Genomic DNA, 19,198 nt, shown 5'->3' with positions numbered 1-19,198 from the left:
ATCATGCTCCCAGGACTTTGGTACAAAGCCTTCGAAGAGCTTATGGCACCTTTTGGTGAGCAAACATAAAAAACGACTGCATCCCTGCTGAACTGGGATGCTCAGGGAAGGTGCAGGTGGGAAAAGGACCCCATGGAGAGGAGTCCTTTTGCTCTCCAGTCGCAGGAAATCTGCCCCAGTATCAGAGGGCCACAGCTCCTTCTCCACCCTTGCTTTCCTCCCAGGCAACACTCTTTAAACCCAGCAAGAGCTTTAGTCCTATGATCAAAAGGTTTTACCACCTGAGAGCAGCACAGCTGGCTATCTGATAAAAGGGATGGTTCGCACCTGGGTTGGAGGGGGAGGGTAAGGGGCCGTAAGGCAAGATATGGAAGGGAAATATAGAAAAGCGTATGCCAAAATTTCCTCAGAAAAGCGAGGGTTGCCTGAGATTTAACACTACTTGTATTCAAACTAATACAGCACTTTTCTATTCTTCACTTACACACTACGTGTTGCAACTTGATGTACTTATTAAAAATCTATGTCATCCAACTGGCAGCTTCATATGCCATGCCTTATAATTGTAAGATTAGTCATCACTTGGTCCTTCTCATTTCAGCATATTACATTCTGACTTTTGCTTCTACCCACTTATGATAATATACAGTTCCATGAATTCATTATCATTAGACAGTATCTCTCTCCTCTCAGTAATACCACCTTTATAAAAACAAAAAGTATTCTGTCTGTTCTGGGTCCATACCTAGATGATCTTCAAGTTTGACCCTATGATTACAGAAAAATTGCCTCATTTATCTCCCATGATTGCTCACAGAGCTAATTTGGTCCAGTGGAGGTTCTGGCAGCCACCACTGACAGCTAACGTATTTCACCTGTGAGCACTTTGCAGCTCAGCATGGGCAGCCATGGGCACCTCCCCACCCAAGTTTTGGCCTGAAATAAAGGGAACCTTCCTCAACTCACCAGTATGCAATCTTCTTCCTGCCACAGTTAATCACTTTACTTTTGATCAGAGGCACCTGCATGCTTTAAAGCTGGTGTGTGCCCACAACAACAAAAAAACTATTAGATATCCCAACAAATGAATGCTTATGTTACTGATGAGCTGTGTATTGACTTTCTAGATCTCAGCTACTCCATCTACTGCAAACAGTTTGTGTGCCACAGCAACTGGAAAGGATGAAGTTTCCCACCACAGTAAAAATGAAGGGCATGTCTCACTTCTCTTAAATACCCGAAGGCTGCAAGGGACTAAAGATTTCTGTCACTATTTATTGAGACTTCCGTGACAAACATTTCCAGTCTATTGGATAAGGCCTTGCAATGGGGCTTCAGACTCTGAGGAAGCTACAGCTTCCACATGTGCCTTCTTTGCCCAGTGCACAAGCGAGACAAACACAGTCATCCCAATTTAGATCGTTCAGCACGAGCAAGTATTTTCACTGATGCCACAAAAGCCTGAGTATCAGAAATTTGAGTTGAAGGGACCTTTCCCTTGCCTAACACTCCCTATCCCCTACCATAGCACTCCCTTCTGCTCTGAACAAGTGAGTTCAAAGCCAAAGACGTTTGGGAGGACCCAGAATCATGCTCCTGGCAACTGAAGAGGACACCAGGTATGTGAGGACACCATTCAGACCTGAGAGCAAAAGGGGTGCTAACAGGCACAGACAAGACTCAGCCTGACTAGCATGCCCTCAAGACACAAAAGTTTGGACATATCATAGTTCATCAGGCCCCAGCCTCTTCCTGTAACCTCACGTACTAAATATAATACAAATCAACATAAGCAAGACGTGGCTATATGAATTGGAGTGCCAACACTGGCTAATGTATTTCCATTGCTCTAAACAAAAGTTCCAAAAAGTTAGGTTCCCAAAACACTGCTCTTCAGCCCCATATATTTCATTGGATTTCAGTAGCCAAGAAAAATTGCCTGAAGAATTCCAGCTCCTTGGATTAACCATCTTTCTGCTATGGACACTGACTCTTCTCTGCTAGCTTTTTGCCAACTTCAACTCCTTCTTGTGCTTCTTTTCATCAGGCATATAAGCACAGACTTTTTAAACTCTGCTCTGATGCTGAAGAAATTCCTTCCAGTGGCTTGCATGCTTCCATTTGAATCCTGGCCTTAGGACCAGAGGCCAGAAACTGCATGCCAGGTTGCGTGGTTACAAGCAACAGCACAGGCTTCAGTACTGACCAGAACCATACCTGATGTTACATTCACCTAAAAGCCCAGAAACAGCCACTGCCACTCAGTTTCCCACAGTCATTCAGCTAAAATACTTGCAGCTTCATACCAGTTGAATCTATTTTCAGCAATGCTGCAGACTGGTTTTCTTTGCCTAAGAGCTTGTTATTTTGCAGTATTATTTGATTTCACACCCCTCTGAAAGACCATCGGGAGGATCAGTCAAACGATTTCCCATATCAAGAACAGGAAGCAAAGGGAAAGGTTATAGTCAGTATGAGAACAGGACCCAAGTTTAGACATATTTGTAGCGTTTGCTCGCACAGGAAGTCAAAGCGCAAGTTTGTTAGATCAAAGATATATCCATGTATATGGGGCCTCCGTATTTGGCTCTTGTCAATTACCTCTCTCCTACGAGCAAATTAATTTTATATAAGCTAGATTTGAAAGACTCAGGAACAAAAATCATGGCAATAAGAAGATATTTCAAAGACATCCATCTTATTCCTTCTGCTTTATTGCGGTAAACTGTCCATTTTGGATACCTTGTCCAAGTTGGAATTGAGCACTATTGTAAATGTTTCACTCGTAACAATTAATAACATAATTATCGCTGAGGGAATAGGTAGAAGTAGAACTAGTGGCAAAGAAAAGCAAAGTGAACATCGAGTTGTACATTTGTATCAGCTCCAAGACCAACATCAGCACTTCTAACCTCCAGGTCACTATGCAGAAACAAATAACTTAGTATCAGAAAGATACCAAATTGTAAGTCTCTGATTAATATCTGAAATATTACTGGATGCCTCAAAATCTTTTGTTTTGTTTTCTCGTCTGAAAGAAAGAGACTCAAAACAAACAAGAGTAGAAGGAGAAAAAAAATTCTAGGACTGCACTGTCTGTCGCAGAACAAAAGGACATTAACAATGTTCTCATGTGTAAAGGCTCTGACAGCAGATAAAGGAATTTTCTAGCTAATAAAAACAAACAAACAAAAAACAGAAAAAATCTATAGAAAACTATTTTGGTTAAAATTCATGAAGCAATTTTGTTCTCCCTGTAAAAGAAATACTCACAGGATTCTGTAAAAATACAAGAAAAACAGTTAAGGGAAACAACTGAGTGTCCTTTTTGTTATGATCAATCATATCGATAGTCCAAGTCTCACAGCTTATCTTAAAGCCAAAAAATCCAAATATTTTCCTTCCTTACTTGTCCAAAGAAGTATAACTGCACATCACACCTAGACTGTTTTACTAGCTCAGCCCTGTGTCTCAGGTAGGGGTTTTATGGCACAGAGAACTTTTAATTCTGAGGTGATTTAGATCCACTTTGGCTGTGGGTTAACACTTGGCTTGTACCTTTCTTATCAATAATGCCGTGCCCAAAAGCTGAATGATGATGCACGTGGAGAAGTCTTGTCTGCATTTGTGAATGTTGGTGGGAATTTGGGTTCGATGCAGTCTAAAAAGAGTATTTTACATGTGTACAGTTTAAATCCCTCAAAGAGGCTAATTTTAACTCAAGTTAGCACTAACATTGATTTTAATACTATCTAACTCTGCTAAGAGTTATTTCTCCCCCATGTAGAGGTATGAAAGAAGGGAGTGGATGCATGTATGCTCACAAGCAGTAATGCAGCCATTTTAGCACATAGTACAGCATGACTTACTGGAGAATTGCAACACTTAACCAGATAATTTTTTGTAAAGACAACAATGAACCAGAGATATATAGATGACCCAATATTTTCATGTAATTGAAAGGAAATGTAAATCCATGCTGGTGGTAATGTATATCAGTTATCCCATACACAGTCGTATAAGCTGATCTGTTCTGTGCCTGTATGACTGCACACCAAAACGCTAAAACATGTCAACACTCACCATCAAATAGCAGTCCTGCCATAAATCTCAACAGGAAACCAGGGTTCAACATGTCATATGCAATGAAAAGCATACAGAAGGAGAAAGGGCAAAGGAAGGTCCCCAGCAAAGAGGGAGAAGAGCGAGACAAGGCAGATGAAGGAGGAGCAGGAACCAGTTAAGACCCTGATAAACTTAGAACTCTTTGCTCAATAAAGAGTGGAAAGCGTATTTTATATATTAACCCATGCCACACTTTTATAAACCAGTGCTATTTTAGTATTAATACTACACATGCATACAAACAGTCCTACCTCAGAAAGGTAGGACTTTTCTTTTTGATTTTACAGGGACCTGAAAGAACATTCTGTTTGCAAACACGAGGCTGAGCACTGAAGTTTTCAGCAGCAGCACGAGGGCTGTCAGAGGGATGCTGCAGCTCTTGTTTCAGGGCAACATGTCAGCACTACAGGAAGAACAGCTGCATAATATTCTTTCCACTTAACATTATACAAAGTGATTCACACCAACACTCATTTCTTAAACCTAACCTTTTAGTACAGCTGATGGAGCATGATGCAGTCTTCAAACATATTTATTTTCTTTTTAGTTTTTTGTAATAAAGCAATGCATAAAATTACCTGCCATTGTCTTATGTGTCCATAGTCTGCCCTAAGCCTGGATGAAGAGGCAGGAGTGGCTCTGCAACACCAGGGCTGCTCCCCTGTCACATAACCTGAGGCATAAACTACCTCAACAACGCCCTTTCACTGCCTCCTCTCCCTTTGCTCCTAAGCAAACCCACTACTCCTTTAGTACCGTCTATCTGATTCTGGCCAGCAGGAGATGCTTCAGAGGGCTGTGAAGAGTGGGCACTTGTGCGATGACCTGCCTCTGAACAGTTTTCCCATGTTTCTGCTGCTTGCTGTCCTACACACTCCCCCGTCCAGGCAAAACGGGCTGCTTTGCTGAGTTTGGCTCCCAGCAGCACTCCACAGCTCGGTCCAGGTGTGGAAGCCGCAAGAAGGTATTTACAAACTGTGCCTTCCGGATTCAGATTGCTGCTTGAACAGACAGTCGAGCACGCTTTGGAGCGGCGCAGATCGGAAAACTACTTCCAAAACTGTAATTGCAGATCATAGCAATGAAGCAGCTAGACTAAAAATAAACACGGCAAGTGTAAACTCACAAGAACCACTACATACACACGTACACACATAACTGATACACGCAAACGCTTGGCAATGGTAGCAGTTCAAGTATAACTAGACTAAAACCCATTTCTGAAGACGTTTCTAAGGTTACTTGGTTAAAACTGAGACATTGCATGCTGTTGCACATCTTATTTTAAATTCAGGTCTAAGAATTGCCATTTTTATAATTTCAAGCTGTTTCATAATCGAGTTTGTAAGAAATTAATATAAATAATGCCATCTCTTCAATTAAGTCTTACACAGATTCAGTTTTGGGCAATCTATGTTTGTATTGTACATTTTCAATTACAATTTTTTTAAAAATTGATTATATCTGAGGGTCTTCTCTTTTAAACATCTAACCCTGGTACCGATATCGTTCAGTTTGTTTAGTGTACTGAGACCCAGTAGTATTCATGTACTAGATAGCTCTAATAGAAATTTCTAATATCATGCAAAAAAATTAAAACAAATGCATTATTTGTATCCTCGGTAATTACTACAAATAATTATTTTTTCTTCCCGGAGATAAAAAGAGATTACTTTGAGTAACATCATCCCTGTGATGACACATACATACCAATGCAACTTCACATTAATCACAGTAGGCAAACCATCAATCAGTGCAATGTGACAACTATTCTCCACTCCTCCTCCTCTCTCTCGGGGGGAGGGGGGGGGAACCCAAACCCCCCATCTTTGGATGTTGTGAACAAGAAGCAAAAATCTCATCTATTGAACATTAGCTTTTCAACATACAATTGCCTGCTCTCCTCCTCAATGGGTTTGATTTCTAACACAATGACTAGAAAACTCCTGTAATAGTATAATATACTTACAGCTCAAATACCAAACCTGTTCTGAGCAAAAATGCCTATAGAAAAAAAATGAAGATTGCCTTAGTAGTATCTGTAACATCTGATCCTGGCTAACTCTTAAAGCTTACATTACTTTTAAGCTCCTGTGTAGTCCATTGACTTCAGTGAATCCAGTGAAAGTCTAGAAGATTAGTCAGGCACTTAACACTGGTAGCAAACATGTAACTCCAGGATGGAGGGGAGGCCATGAGGAACATGCTACAGAATGGTAATGGAAAAAAAACTGGTGGAAGCACACAATAGGAAACTTTTGCAAAAGAATGGGTCATGTGATAGAGCTCCTTTCAAGGACTACTTGAAAGGCATGTCACCACTGTGGAAAAAAAATTGTATTTACTAACTTACAGTTTCTTCCACTTTGATTTTTTTTTTTTTAATTAGCAATACTATCTCTGCATGTCTGTCACCTAATACTTATTCAAGTATTAGGTTACAGGATTCAAGTTACAGGATTTTCCATTTGTTATAAAATAAGACACTAAGATTTTTTTGCATATCATAAAAATAAATCCCTATGAGATACAGTAACTCAGAAGCTCGTTATGTTTGTTCTGACAGCTACAATGCTTGGAAAAGTTAATGTTGCTTTACAAATTTTTAGAAACTTAATAGCAAGTTCAAATGATCAATCCCTATTCCCCTCCCATATGAAAATCCACACAAAAATACACCAGGCGTTTCCTAAATGCATGTATCTATAAGCTTTTCTTTCATCCGAGCCATAAATCAGTGACAAGCAACTCCTCGCAGAAGGTCCAAAAAAGAGCCAGGGAGGGAAGTACCTACATTACGCAAGAGGCAGAAGAAGTCTTATCTTTTATTTAAAAGCAATCCAAGAAAATGAATGCCAGTTTCTTAACTTTTATTCAAATCAAAGTAGAAAACCCCATTAGGAATGTCTGTACAACCACTATTGGTCAAAAAGCCCCCAAAAGTCCAAATCCATGTTGCAACCTGGGTCTAGCATAGGACGAACAGCTTCTCTAACACTGTAGCACTTCAGAGTCCTTATGATGGGCCTTAAGCTCTACAGAACAAGTTTTGACTAAGCTATCATCACAGGTTTAATGCTGCAATGCCATAAAAGATGTCTCCTTCAAAAAACAAAACCAAAACCCCAGAACAGTACAAATTCCAATGTTAAAAGTACATAAAGAGAAATATGGACCGTGCCTGTTAGAAACTTCCCGAAGCAAAGACTTCTATCCTAGAACAAAGGTAAAGAAAAATCAGGGAAATACTGGTAGTTCATACCCACAGGTATAAAAGTTTTAAATTGAATTACCCTCTGGTCCTTTGACGCTGCCAGTTCCCTCCATGCCTGTTTAGACTCAAACAACTCTTGCTATAGGATGAAGTTGCAAAACTCCCTAAAATACAAAGTCTGTGGCAATTCTGTATTTCCACTTTACTCTACATAGGCAGTATTTAATTCCTGTGTCCAACAGCGTGTTTAACTACAGCGGGGAGAAGTTACAATACTATAATTGCTAAATAAACCACTTGGTAATTTGAGACTGAGTATTTGACAAAAGGATTGATATAAATGTCCCGAGATCTTGACTGTGGCATCATTTAGTAATGCTATCTCTTTACACATTCTGAACTTCAAAGATAGTGTTACATAAACAAACAAACCAAAGTTTTCAAATCCCCACCGTTTAAATAGGAAAAAATCCCCATCAAATAGTTCCTACAAGGAGACATATTAGTACTATATTATCAGTTAATTTAATCTGTATGTTTAGACACTGGAATTACATAGGATGCCAACAACTGCTGGAGCAGGGGAGGGGAGATGGGTGAGAGGAGAAAGGGGGATGAGAAGAGGTTTTAACTCCAATAAGAAACTTGTGTACCTGCCTGATAAACACAGGCAAACCTCTTTATGTAGCCTATTTATCTTCAAATCTATTTATGTCACACAAGGGAACATATGAGCATAACAGCTGTTACTATAGCAATGAAACTAGAAATTTTGAGAACACAAAAAACCCACCCCTGAAGGATGCTCAGTTTAGCAGAGAGATGGTTTAGAGAACAGCGCACCAGTATCTCACTTCTAGGATCTGTTCAAAGCGTGCGGTCACAGAGACGTTAAATCAGCTGTAAGATCCTATTCTCTAAAGAGCACTCGGAGCCAAATCACCGCTACCTATTACTTGGCACAACTTCGCACACCGGGAGTTCCTGCTAAGTAACCCCAAACTTGTCAAACACCCCACAACCTGGGGTGTTTGACAAGTTCTGACGCCTGTAAATCCGGGGAAGAGCGATTCTCTGCAAAAGGCTCACAGTTTTTGATCGCGGCAGAGAAGGGATTCACCATAGTAACATCCTCCCCACCCGAACCGTGGGTAAGAGCAAGGAGCTCAGCGCCCAGCGCCGCCAGCCCCGCACCCTCCCGACACCAAGCACACCTGCCCGGCACCGGGAAGAGGGGATCAGCCGGAGAAGTAAGGTACTTTCTCAAAGAAGCAGGCAGGCAGCCTGCCTCTCCCCACTTACCGCTGCCGGAATGAAAACCACAATTCCCCCCAAGCGGTTTTCTGTCCAACCCACCCCCCTCCTTCCTCTCCTCGGCCGGCAGCCGTGCGCCCCCGCCCCAGACGCCGCGGCTGGCGGGACGCTGCCGCCCGGGGGCCGGCGGGGCAGGCGGGGCCGCCTTTCCCCCTCCCTCGCCCCCCGCCACCTCCCCTCCGCGGGCGCGGCGGCACCGCGCATCCCCCCCCCCCGCCCTCCCCTCCGCAGGCGCGGACCCAAGGTGCTGCCGGCCGCGATTTACCTGCGAGGGAGCCGGGTCTCTGCAGGGTGGCGGTGGCGTACAGCTCCTGGGAGTGCTTGCTGTACTGATCGGCAGCGTGAACCAGCCGCTTGGTAGGCGACAGGGTGGCGTAAGTGCCGATGGTGGAGCTTAACTGGTGGATAGGAGAGGAGGAAATGTTAGACTGGACGGTGGGCGGGGAGGTCACTCGGATGGGGGACGGCGACAGTCCCGCCGAGGAGACGACGATGTTGATGGGCGAGCTGGTGCTGTAGGACTTGGCCAGGCGGCTGGGGGACTGCTTCGGGGAGGAGAGGCGCTGCGCGGTGGCGTAGGCGGCGCCCTCGGCGGCGGAGCCGGCCCGCGGCAGCTTGGTGGGGGAGCCGCCGGGCTGGGCGGGCAGCGGGGAGCTCACCCGCTGCGCCGGCAGCGTGGAGCTGGCGTAGTAGAGCGCGGCGGCGTGCTGGGGCTCGGGCAGGTGGAAGGCGCTGCCGTGGCTGGGCGCGAAGGGCTCCCGCGGCTGCGGGGCGGCGGGCGGCGGCGGCGGCTCCGGGCCGCCCGGGTGGGCGCCGCGGCCCCCCGGGCCCTGCTGCGGGAAGGAAAGGCAGAGGCGTCAGCGGGGGCGGCGGCGGGGGGCGCCCGGCTCCCCCGGCCCTGCTCGGGGCGGGGCGAGGGGGCTCGCTCGCCGGAGGACCCCCCCAGCCGCACGCAGCCCCCTCGTTGCCTTAAAGCGGGCCGGCACCCGGCGCCCTCGGGATTAAGGGACTCGCTAAGCTGCTAAAGCATTTCCAGCCTTTGCGGGAAAACCGGCCGCCGGCTCGGGCTGAGCGGCGTAAAAACTCGTCGTCACGGCTGCAGTCGGCACCCGGCCCTAGGGCAAACCGCTCCGGGGTCTCTTGCTCTGAAATGCGCTCGCATACCTACCCTTCCAGCAGGCGTAGCTTAGCCCGACTTTAAATAAATACATACAGACAGACAGACATACCCCCCGCCCCCCAAACTTTTATTCTGCGTACATGAGAAAAGCGCAGTTGAAGCCACGGAAAGGGCTTTAATCGGGTCACTTTCCTCGGAGAAAAGCAATCGGTGTCCGTACGAGGAGAGCCACCGCGCCCCACGGACGCCGCCCCCGGCTTTCGCTGCTGCTGCTGCCGCCGGCGCGACAGGGCGCGACCGGCCCCGCCGGCGGCGGAATCGCGGCGCTCGCCTCAGCCCCGTCCTCGCGTGAAGAAGCGGAGGGGAAAGGCACCGCCCGGCTGGGCTGACGCCGGGCCCCGCCGCGGCACCGCGGCAGGCGGCCGCCTCGTACCTATGTACGCGGCACGAAGGGGAAGGAGGGCGCGGGAGGAGCTGCCGGGGCCGGGCCCTCCCCCGGGCCGCATCCAGCGGGGAATCTGCATCGGGACGGACGGAGGGGAGGGGAGCGCACCGCACCGCCCCGCCGGCCGCCTCCGCCCCACCGGCCTAGGGCAGGGCAGAGCAAAGTTCCCCTTAAGCCAGTAATTGGGAGGGGGGGAGCGAGCGAGCGAGCGAAAATCCTCGGCAGATGCTGCCTATTAGAAATTTCAGTTACGTCCCTGAGCCGCTTCTGGAGCAGCAAAGGATGGAGCGCGCCCTTAGACACTGGCAGCTTCCCCCTTTTTATCGGGGATCTTAGGCTCAAGGGATCATCTGCGAATCTGGTAACATGAAAATCCTCTAACAACTACACCCCGCAGTGAGCAAGAGCTCAGCGCCCTGTTGGAAGGACACACTCTTGTTTCAGATACTATTTTTTTCTGGTTATGCAGAGGATTTACTTGAAACCTCAGCAAGCGCTCCAGATCCTGGGAGTTGACAGCGCAGTTTGAATCAGTCTGACCAGTGCTTGGCCCAAACACACACACCTCTCGGCTACTGATTCCCTTAGCAAGAAAAGCCTTTAAAATGTGAATAATGAATTTTGTGACTCAATTCAATGAGGTGTGGTGAATGCCGACAGCAGCGTTGTTTCACATTTAAATAGCAACGTGCTTTTTTAGTCGCATCCTACAGGAGAAAAACAAGTAAACAAAAGCACCATGTTCCTGGTATGAAACTTAGTTTCACTAGGATGCCCAATAAAGGATTTGGTTGGGAACTGGGGACAAGATAAAACAACTAATCAGAGCAAGGAATAAATGAGGTTCAAAATGCCAGAAATGTGTATGACTTCCTATGTACGCCCACTGGAAATTTTTCTGTCCTTTTCTTTTTTTACTTTTGGAGCCCTGCCCCTCATCCTAAATGTTTTGCATCTGGGGGAAGAATATCTATTTTTCTAGACATGGACAGGAAGCAAGGCTTTGGACGAGGTGCTCCTGGTGCTTTGCTCCCAGTTGTTAGTAGCATGGAAGCTGCCAGCACTCGCAGCATTCAGGCATCTCAAGGGAGCACTGCCAGACCCAAACCTCACTGGCTTTGGGAGGAAGAGCAACGGCCTTATAAATAAATGTAATGTAAACTGTTCCCTCCAGCTGTTCTGTATGGTAAGTCCCAGGTGGGCAAGGGGGTCACAGATGTAAGTAGCCTGCTCGCTGTTGAGTTGGACTGTTCTGGTTGCGGCCGCCAGTTACAAACACCACAGCGTCAAGTACGAGCCTTGAAATTTTCACAAATCGCCAACAAGCTCAAGTTGCGTATTTGAAAGACTCGCAACAAAAACCAGGAAGGCAAACTCTGGGAACATCAATGAACTTTTAAAAGCTACTTTCATGCTGAGCTACTTACCGTCTCTGCTTTAAACTGGAAAGAAGAGCTAATCTGCAACTGACTGTCCAATAATGTATTTGACAGGAGTACAGTTTTCATTTTCCAGGTTTAAACTGTATGGTAACAACTTTTATAAAACAGAAACAGGCTAGCAAGATTTAAGACACCATGGACAGAGCAAGTATTGCACATGACGAAAGGTCATTTGAACCAGCTACGTCATCAATTGTTATTTGTTAATAAATTTTACTTTTTGGACTGTTGAGTGCCATAATAATGTATTTTGTAATATTCAACATTGTTCCAAAATACAGTCTTCTGCAATGTTACCAGTGTCTTCTGCAACACACTGCTAATGCACTGGTAACTTAGTTTGTCATTGATCATAAGGATTTTAGGCAAGCACCGTCATCAGGTGTACAAAATTTCTTTTTCTAATCTACTTCTACACTGCTTGATGTGTCAAGGATTTAGAGCAATTAATTTCAAGTAAACCAACATTATCCCATATTCCTAATAAATCTCTATAAAGCTGCAGGCATTCTCTAAGTACTAATTCAAAACAAAAAAAAATCCCACTTCACAACTGTCTGTTATAGGTAAGAAGGTGTAGTGGCAGGACACAAGAATTAAATGCTTAATTAAAAATGCAGTGTATAGCACTTCCTAAAAAGCTAAGCATTTGCTGTGTGAAGGAGAGAACTTTTGGATGAACAGATTGCAATGAAAACATTAGCATGCAGTATTTTCGAGGATGTGACTAATCTCAGACCTGTCTTAAATCTACTGTGAGGTTCTTATGTTTTTTCAAAGGGCCAAGCGTACAGTCACATTCTTCACTCGTGTTTTCAGAGGCAAAATGTGTTTTAGTTTCTCCCTATGTTTCTCCCTGTCTGTTGCTTAAGACTGCCATACAGACATGTCATTGTTCATTCTGCAATGTGACATTATACTTCATATGGAAGAATGAAATACAATGGTATTTTTCCCTTATTTTTCCATTTATCCATTATTGTTGTCAACCTGATAATGAAACTGTGTTTAAACTAATAAATTGAGAGCAAATTTGCTTCCCAGTTGTTAGATCCTCCTGCATCAATCTATTTCATAGATGTGAACAAAAATCAAGGACTTTCTTACTACAGCCCTGTAAGTATCTATTCTAAGACTCAGAGATTTAATTTTTCTGGTATCCCAAAGAAAAGGAGCCTGATTTGCTTATTTGGATTCAATATATGGATTCTGATATATCCTTTTTAACAGCAGAAATGTGTGAAAAAACATGAGAACATTAATACAGCTATGAAAATATTTTCTTTCCCATTTAATCTTACTGGAAAGATCATTCTCTACTGATACGGACAAAATGAGATCTATACAGAAAATTACTGAGGGTGTCCAGTTAGTTTATAGTAGACTAGAGACCAGTCTAACTGTTGTTTGCCTGCCATAATTCATGCATTTAATGCACTAAATTTCAGGACATCAGCTTTTTTTTTTTTTTTTTTTACAATTCCAATTGAAAATTTAAATCAGAACTTCAACAGGAAAAGATTAAATGAAAGACTGCAATACAAGATTTCTGTTTTATGAAGTGGAATTGAGAGGGGCAAATAACTGTGTTGAATTATTTATTCTGCTGAAAATTTTTTATGGATAAGGAATTATAAAATCCTAGATGGCTAGACAGCTTAAGCAAAACTTAACTTTGGGGTCAGCTGCTAATTACTGAAACATCAGCATGCTGATTCTTGGAGATTGTTCCCAGAGGGAAAAACGGCGTGTGGGACCAGCAAAACCTGAATAGCAAAAGTCTCAGAGAACAAGATGACCGTTATGAATATGTTAGCAGGTGCAGCAGATCTATTTCGTATATCATCTAAAATCCCTTCAAGCTATTTTCTTCTTAGGCATGCCAAAACACAAACCCAAAACCTGGTAGGTTTTGTGCATCTATGCTTCATAATTCACAGGTGCTAAGGAACAGAACTTCTGTCAATGCAACCGCCTGAGTCTTAGAAACAGAACTAAGAACAGAAAAGGCTTCATAGTCATTTCGTGGGAATGAGGTAATGATACAATTTCCAGGAAAATGCTGGAAAATTTGAATCATGGTATCAGTTACGCTTAAGAAATGACAATTTGTGCTCAATGTCCTGTATACTTCTCTGACAGATAATACAAGAAACTGAAAAGTTATGTTACATTTGAGTAAGTCTGCATGCCCATCTTAGGTCTGGATGCCCATCTTAGGTCTGGATGAACTTGTATTCACAAGCATTTTTAGTTTAGCATTAAATGCCAGCATCAGTTTCCAGCTTGTTTTGCTCTCTGGAACTTTCAGGGATCACTTGGCCCTTAAAACCTCAAACAAGGTCATATCTGATGAATATGAACATAGTCATATACAATACACTGTGGCCCATGATAAGACCCTTTCTCTTGATTCTAGGGAGGATTTTCCAATTGGATGCTCAAGTTACGTGGAAGACATCCCTGCAGGCTGCTTTAGCTGCCTGAATGTTGGTAGATGTTGCTAGCTTTAGGCAGCAAACTTCATCATCCTTACTAGGGTTTTTGAGAGAGACGGGTGGTCTTTTAAGGCTCCAGCTCTGTTTTACAATCTCAGTGATGCTCTGGGCTCTTTCAGTGACTGCAAGACTTTCCAGTCTATTGAGGGCTATTTTTTTTCCTGTCAGCCCAAAGAACCTTCCATGTGGCTTCACTCAAGGTATCACTCTGCTCTGGTCCAATGCCTCTATCAACACTCTTCTGCAAAGGGCAAGAAGAGGGTATGGAAAATGCTTAACATTCTCTAGTCTTCAGGATGCAGACTTCAGTCCTTGGGCAGCACCTGTGGAAGGGTCTTTCTTCTGCAGGACTGCTTTGCTGTCATTTATAAGTTCCTGACCTAACTAGGAAGATGCTACCTATGTTCAAATGCACTTAAATGATAATAATAGATGCCAGACTATACCTCTGGATCCCTGAAATGTGGCCTATTTCATCTGTTTCTCCTTATTTTATCACAAAGGTCATGGCTATACTGTGTTTGCAAAATACACCCCAACACTATTAGGAAAACTTGTCAGCCTACCTGATCCTAATCTCAAAGGTCACAGGTATAGATGAAGGTAGGTAATACCATTGCAGTCTTCTACATCCACAAACAGAATTGTGTGCAATCCTTTCAGAGTGTCCAGAGATGGTCAGTCTCTGGTTTTAAAGCAGCAAGGAAAGCTGCAATCATTACCTATTGTAGGATCAAACCAGCATTATGCAGATCAGTTCTTCACTTCCATAATCTATACTAGTGAATTGTTCTCTGTGAGTGTCGTAATAAGAGTGATCTGTCTTGAGATTTCATCTGCTTCCTTTAATGACAGAAAAATTCTCATGTTCATATTTGGAGTCCAGTCTTAAACACATCATCATCTGCCACATCCCACCAGAAGTGAAGTCCTTATTTTAGATTTTGTCTGGGTAGATTATCAAGCAGCCGATCACCTTGTGGCACAGATGACTGATGGCGGGAAAAGCCATGAGTCTAACTGAAAAAGGCCAGTATACAGTTTTTGCTTTACAACTGAACACATTCTTGTACTCATTTGCTAATATTCTAAATAGGGCTAGTAAGGTGTGGTGGTCTGATGAATGACAAACTTATGACTTGTTTATAGGAAAAAGGAGACAAGTTAGAAAATTAACTGTTAAATGATTTTTCAAGCCTTTTTTTTGTTTTTAATTACCTTTATTTTCCATCTACTTTTTGTTTTTAAGGGTTTTCAAATTCTGTGCCAGCTTGTTCAGTCCAGGAGCTTCAGAAGCATAGGATAATACGCAGTAGGGAATTACCTCTGTTGCTGCCTCAGCCTCTGAAAAGACCACGGCATCACCAGAAACTAAAAAAGGCCTCATCCAGAAATGTAAACTAGTTTCACTTTCTTTCCCCTCCCCTTGCAAATACATGGCAGAGCATGTGGAAAACCCCTATTTGTAGTACATGCTATGCTTTATGTTTCTACGATATCTGCAGTGTAAGCTGACCATTCTCAAGATGACAGCAAACCCAATCAATCAGTTGTTCACAAATTACATTGCCCAAATAAAAGATTCACTTTTGAGCAACTCATCTGCAAAATCTGCTACTTTTTGTAACAAGAGCCCCTACTGACTCTTCACAAGTAACCTTAATCGATTACTACAGGATACATCAGGATCTGGACACCAAGTTTGAAAAGCTGTTTTCAGTGGAGAAACAGAGTAATTCCCTGCCAGAGGAGCAGTTGTTGCTAAGAAATCCTATTCCAGTAGCATTTAGAAGATAAAAGTTTCATGTTCGAAAGTACTCAAAGCAGTGAAAAAACTCTACAATCTACAATGAAGTCCTCCAAATTGACAAAAATGTTAGATTGTGCTTTGCAGCACTATACAGGAAGTCCCAAGACTAATTAGTTTCTCTTTTTTTATACAATTGCATTTTCAGAAATTGTTCTTGCTGTCACAGCCGGCCTTGGGACTATTTACATATTTCTTCCATGCATTTGGGCTATCATTCATGTTCAGAGATAGCTATATTCCTTGCACACAAATACCAAAGGAAATTTTCACAATGTGAGCAGTCTTGACTCTTGAGGCTTATTTTAATTATAATAGGGATAGCAAAACAATTCCAAGGATTGACTTTTTTTTCTCTGTAATTGTGGGATCAGCAATGGTCATATTCAGAACTTTTTTTGTTTTAACTTTTGACTCTCCCTCTTCTTGTTTACCTCTTTTAAAACCTCCTTTATATGCCTTTTATGGTATTAATTCATAGTTTATATGGCAGTTTGTTAATATTTTCAAGATATATTTTAATTGACCTGAAGTTGTCAAGCATCCTTCGCAGGATGATGGTGTGAAAATTATGCTCTGTGAGTTATTTTCCTGCAGGAATATCTATCATACAATCTGAAGCAACACAGGAAGAAAACCTATTTTCTGCTCTCTCATACCAACAAAAAAAAGAAAGTATAGGAAAGGTTACCTTTCTGAAGGTAAGCAGTTCTCTGTGAAGTAGAAGGTTCATGAGAGCTTTTCAGATCTAAGCAATGGCTGTTCAGTGCAATTTCAATGAAAGAAATCTACATCATTAATTTTTTCTGCTCTCCATAAATTCATCCATTTCTATCAATGAGTATGATATAATTTATATTAAGAATATCACTACTTCTAACCCCTAGACAATTGCACACTTTCCCTTCCTGCCTTTTTTTCTTAAGATTCTTTCTCCTTCCCCTCTCATTTCTTCTTTGTTTTTGTTTCTGTTGCTCTCATAACCTGTTCCTTTTCCATCATCTTCCTTTTTCTAACTTCCTTGAAGAATGCATCACACCCTTTCAGGCTAACCCCCAGGGTATGATGCTTTTCACAAAGCACAACTCCTGATGACATCTGCCCAGGCTACAACTGGATATTATAGCCTCCTATTTCTTTCTAGCTGGAATCTTGCTTTCCTGCTGGCTCCCATGCCAAAGAACATCAGGGAGGTCCTCTTTGGTAAATGCAGAAAAACCCTAAGGCCTTACCGCTATGCAGGCTAATTTTAAACCCTTTATAGAAGAAAAAAAGTACCTACCCAATTTGAAATGAAATTTAACTGTGCTTTATTTCATTTTTCAGTCTTAGAGGATAGGGAGCTTTTCTGAGCAAATTGAGAGAACAGAATATTGTATGTCTCTTGGTATCCCACAAGCTGTGCAATGACTATATAATAGTTGAAATCTCTTAGCAATTTAAGGCTTTGAAATTCAAATACTACTCACTTCTACAGAATCCTGAATTATAAAGTGTCCCAGTGTCACACTGAGATGGTCTGCTTTGCTGGGGTGGTTAACATCTAAACAGAGAAAATAACCTGAGCTGACCAATGAAACCCAGTCAGACTTTATGTACAGAAGCATGAACACTTCTAGAAATTTTTGTCTAAACTGAAGCTTAACTTCCCAGTGAGAGGCTTTGATATCGCAGTGAAAAGCATAACAGGTAAGAGGGTTACGTGTCAGAGCTGGGAGGGATCATTTAGACAGGAAGAGAGAGTTATAGTTTTCATGAGTATCTGAAACAATCTTTCAAAATGTTTGAAATGTATGGGCAGCTGCCTGGTAAGTTGCTTGTCTTACAATATGGGGGGAAAAAAAGGCAAAAAATTATTCTTATGCTTGGGATCAGGCCACGGCACCAGGCGATGCATGGTATCCCAAGCAGGTTTCGCATCTGGTGTCAGCCTGGCTTTGTTTTTGTTTGCTGGCACTTACTGCTTTCAGTAATATCCTGACACCAACACAGGGAAGTCCTAGACCTTCGTCAGGTCTCCTAATCAGCACAGTCACAGAAATTTTCGAACTTAAATGCCTAAACATGCTATCACCAAAATATAAGTGCAAGCGAGTAAGTTAAACTGGCACGTAAATCTCCTTTTTAATCAGGATTATTTTATTACTATGCAAGTCAACCCACTTTAGATTTACGAAAATCAAGGTGGTTAACTCCACCCTGCTGCAGATGCATTGAACAAGACAGAAAGTAAAGGCAGACATTCATGCGCCAGCAGGCACCAAACAGCTCTGTTTCCTGGGAGCTACCCCACACGATTTCAGGTGCGAGAGACCCGGGCTGCTTAGGACACGTACCTGGCTGTAGCTCTGGATGGCACCTCTGGCCTGACCACTGCGGGATGGGAGCTGGGCAGCCGCTGTTTCGCCCAGAGCGAGGGTCTGGTTGCTGTGGTAGCTAGCCGAGTACTGGAAGGACCCTTCAGGCTTGGAATTGAGCTGGAGCGCGCTCTGGGAGAGGAGGCTGGGCCCTGCAGGGACAGGATTCAGGAGCAGTCAGAAAGTCTCAGTGAAAGACCATACCTGTATTATCTGTTGAGTGAGCCTCGAAATTATCAGATGTATGTGGCTTCAGCTTTTCACAGTTTGGCTCTTCAGCAATAAAAATCACATACATTAAATTGTTTCTTACCACTCAGTCATCATTATTATTGTGTTCAAGCTACAGACCACGTATAGTTTTGACTGGTGAAGGAATTCTAAGTCTAAACAAACTCAACCTATTATTTGATTAAGAAGTCTTGGTTTTCAGCTCAGAATAGTCGATGAGTTTTCTTTTTTCCTAAGGATAAGCCTTGTTTATTTCACTTAATTATATCCAGTCGTTCTGCATGGGAAATGCTAACTCGTCCCTCCCTGGGCCCCCAGCACATTAGATCTATTGATTACTGCCACTCTGTCCTGTACACACGGTGATGTAATACTTTGGTGCCTGTAGGGATGGATGGCAGCCTTTAAAATATTAATAGCTCCTCTCATCATGTAGGACTCACCCTGATCTCTTTGTATCTTTGATGACTGTTTTGTCAGCCTATCTTATCTTCCCCATCACAGCACTGCGCGGCAGGAGAGCCAAGTGCAGGCAGCTTAAATTGGGGCTGCCAGACTGAAGGGCACGTCGGGAGCATGAACAGTGACACCTTCCACAGTTATTTAGTTGTTCTGTGAAACTAAAACATAGGATCATAGAATAGT

General features: G+C 43.2%; 1 protein-coding gene across 1 annotated transcript in view; it reads right to left on the bottom strand.

Moving 5' to 3' along the window:
* Positions 1-19,198, bottom strand: part of CTNND2 (catenin delta 2) — a 566,347-nt gene that overhangs the window by 286,153 nt on the left and 260,996 nt on the right. Inside the window, exons 5-6 of the mRNA XM_075495646.1 lie at positions 18,302-18,474; positions 8,919-9,483 (exon numbers count right to left, since the gene is read on the bottom strand). Of these exons, the coding sequence (XP_075351761.1) occupies positions 8,919-9,483; positions 18,302-18,474 (738 nt within the window). The remainder of the gene's footprint in view (positions 1-8,918; positions 9,484-18,301; positions 18,475-19,198) is intronic.

Source organism: Mycteria americana, chromosome 2 (genome assembly GCF_035582795.1).
Source record: "Mycteria americana isolate JAX WOST 10 ecotype Jacksonville Zoo and Gardens chromosome 2, USCA_MyAme_1.0, whole genome shotgun sequence".
In the NCBI taxonomy this organism is placed as follows: Eukaryota; Metazoa; Chordata; class Aves; order Ciconiiformes; family Ciconiidae; genus Mycteria; species Mycteria americana.
This window is presented reverse-complemented; position numbering and strand designations above follow the sequence as displayed.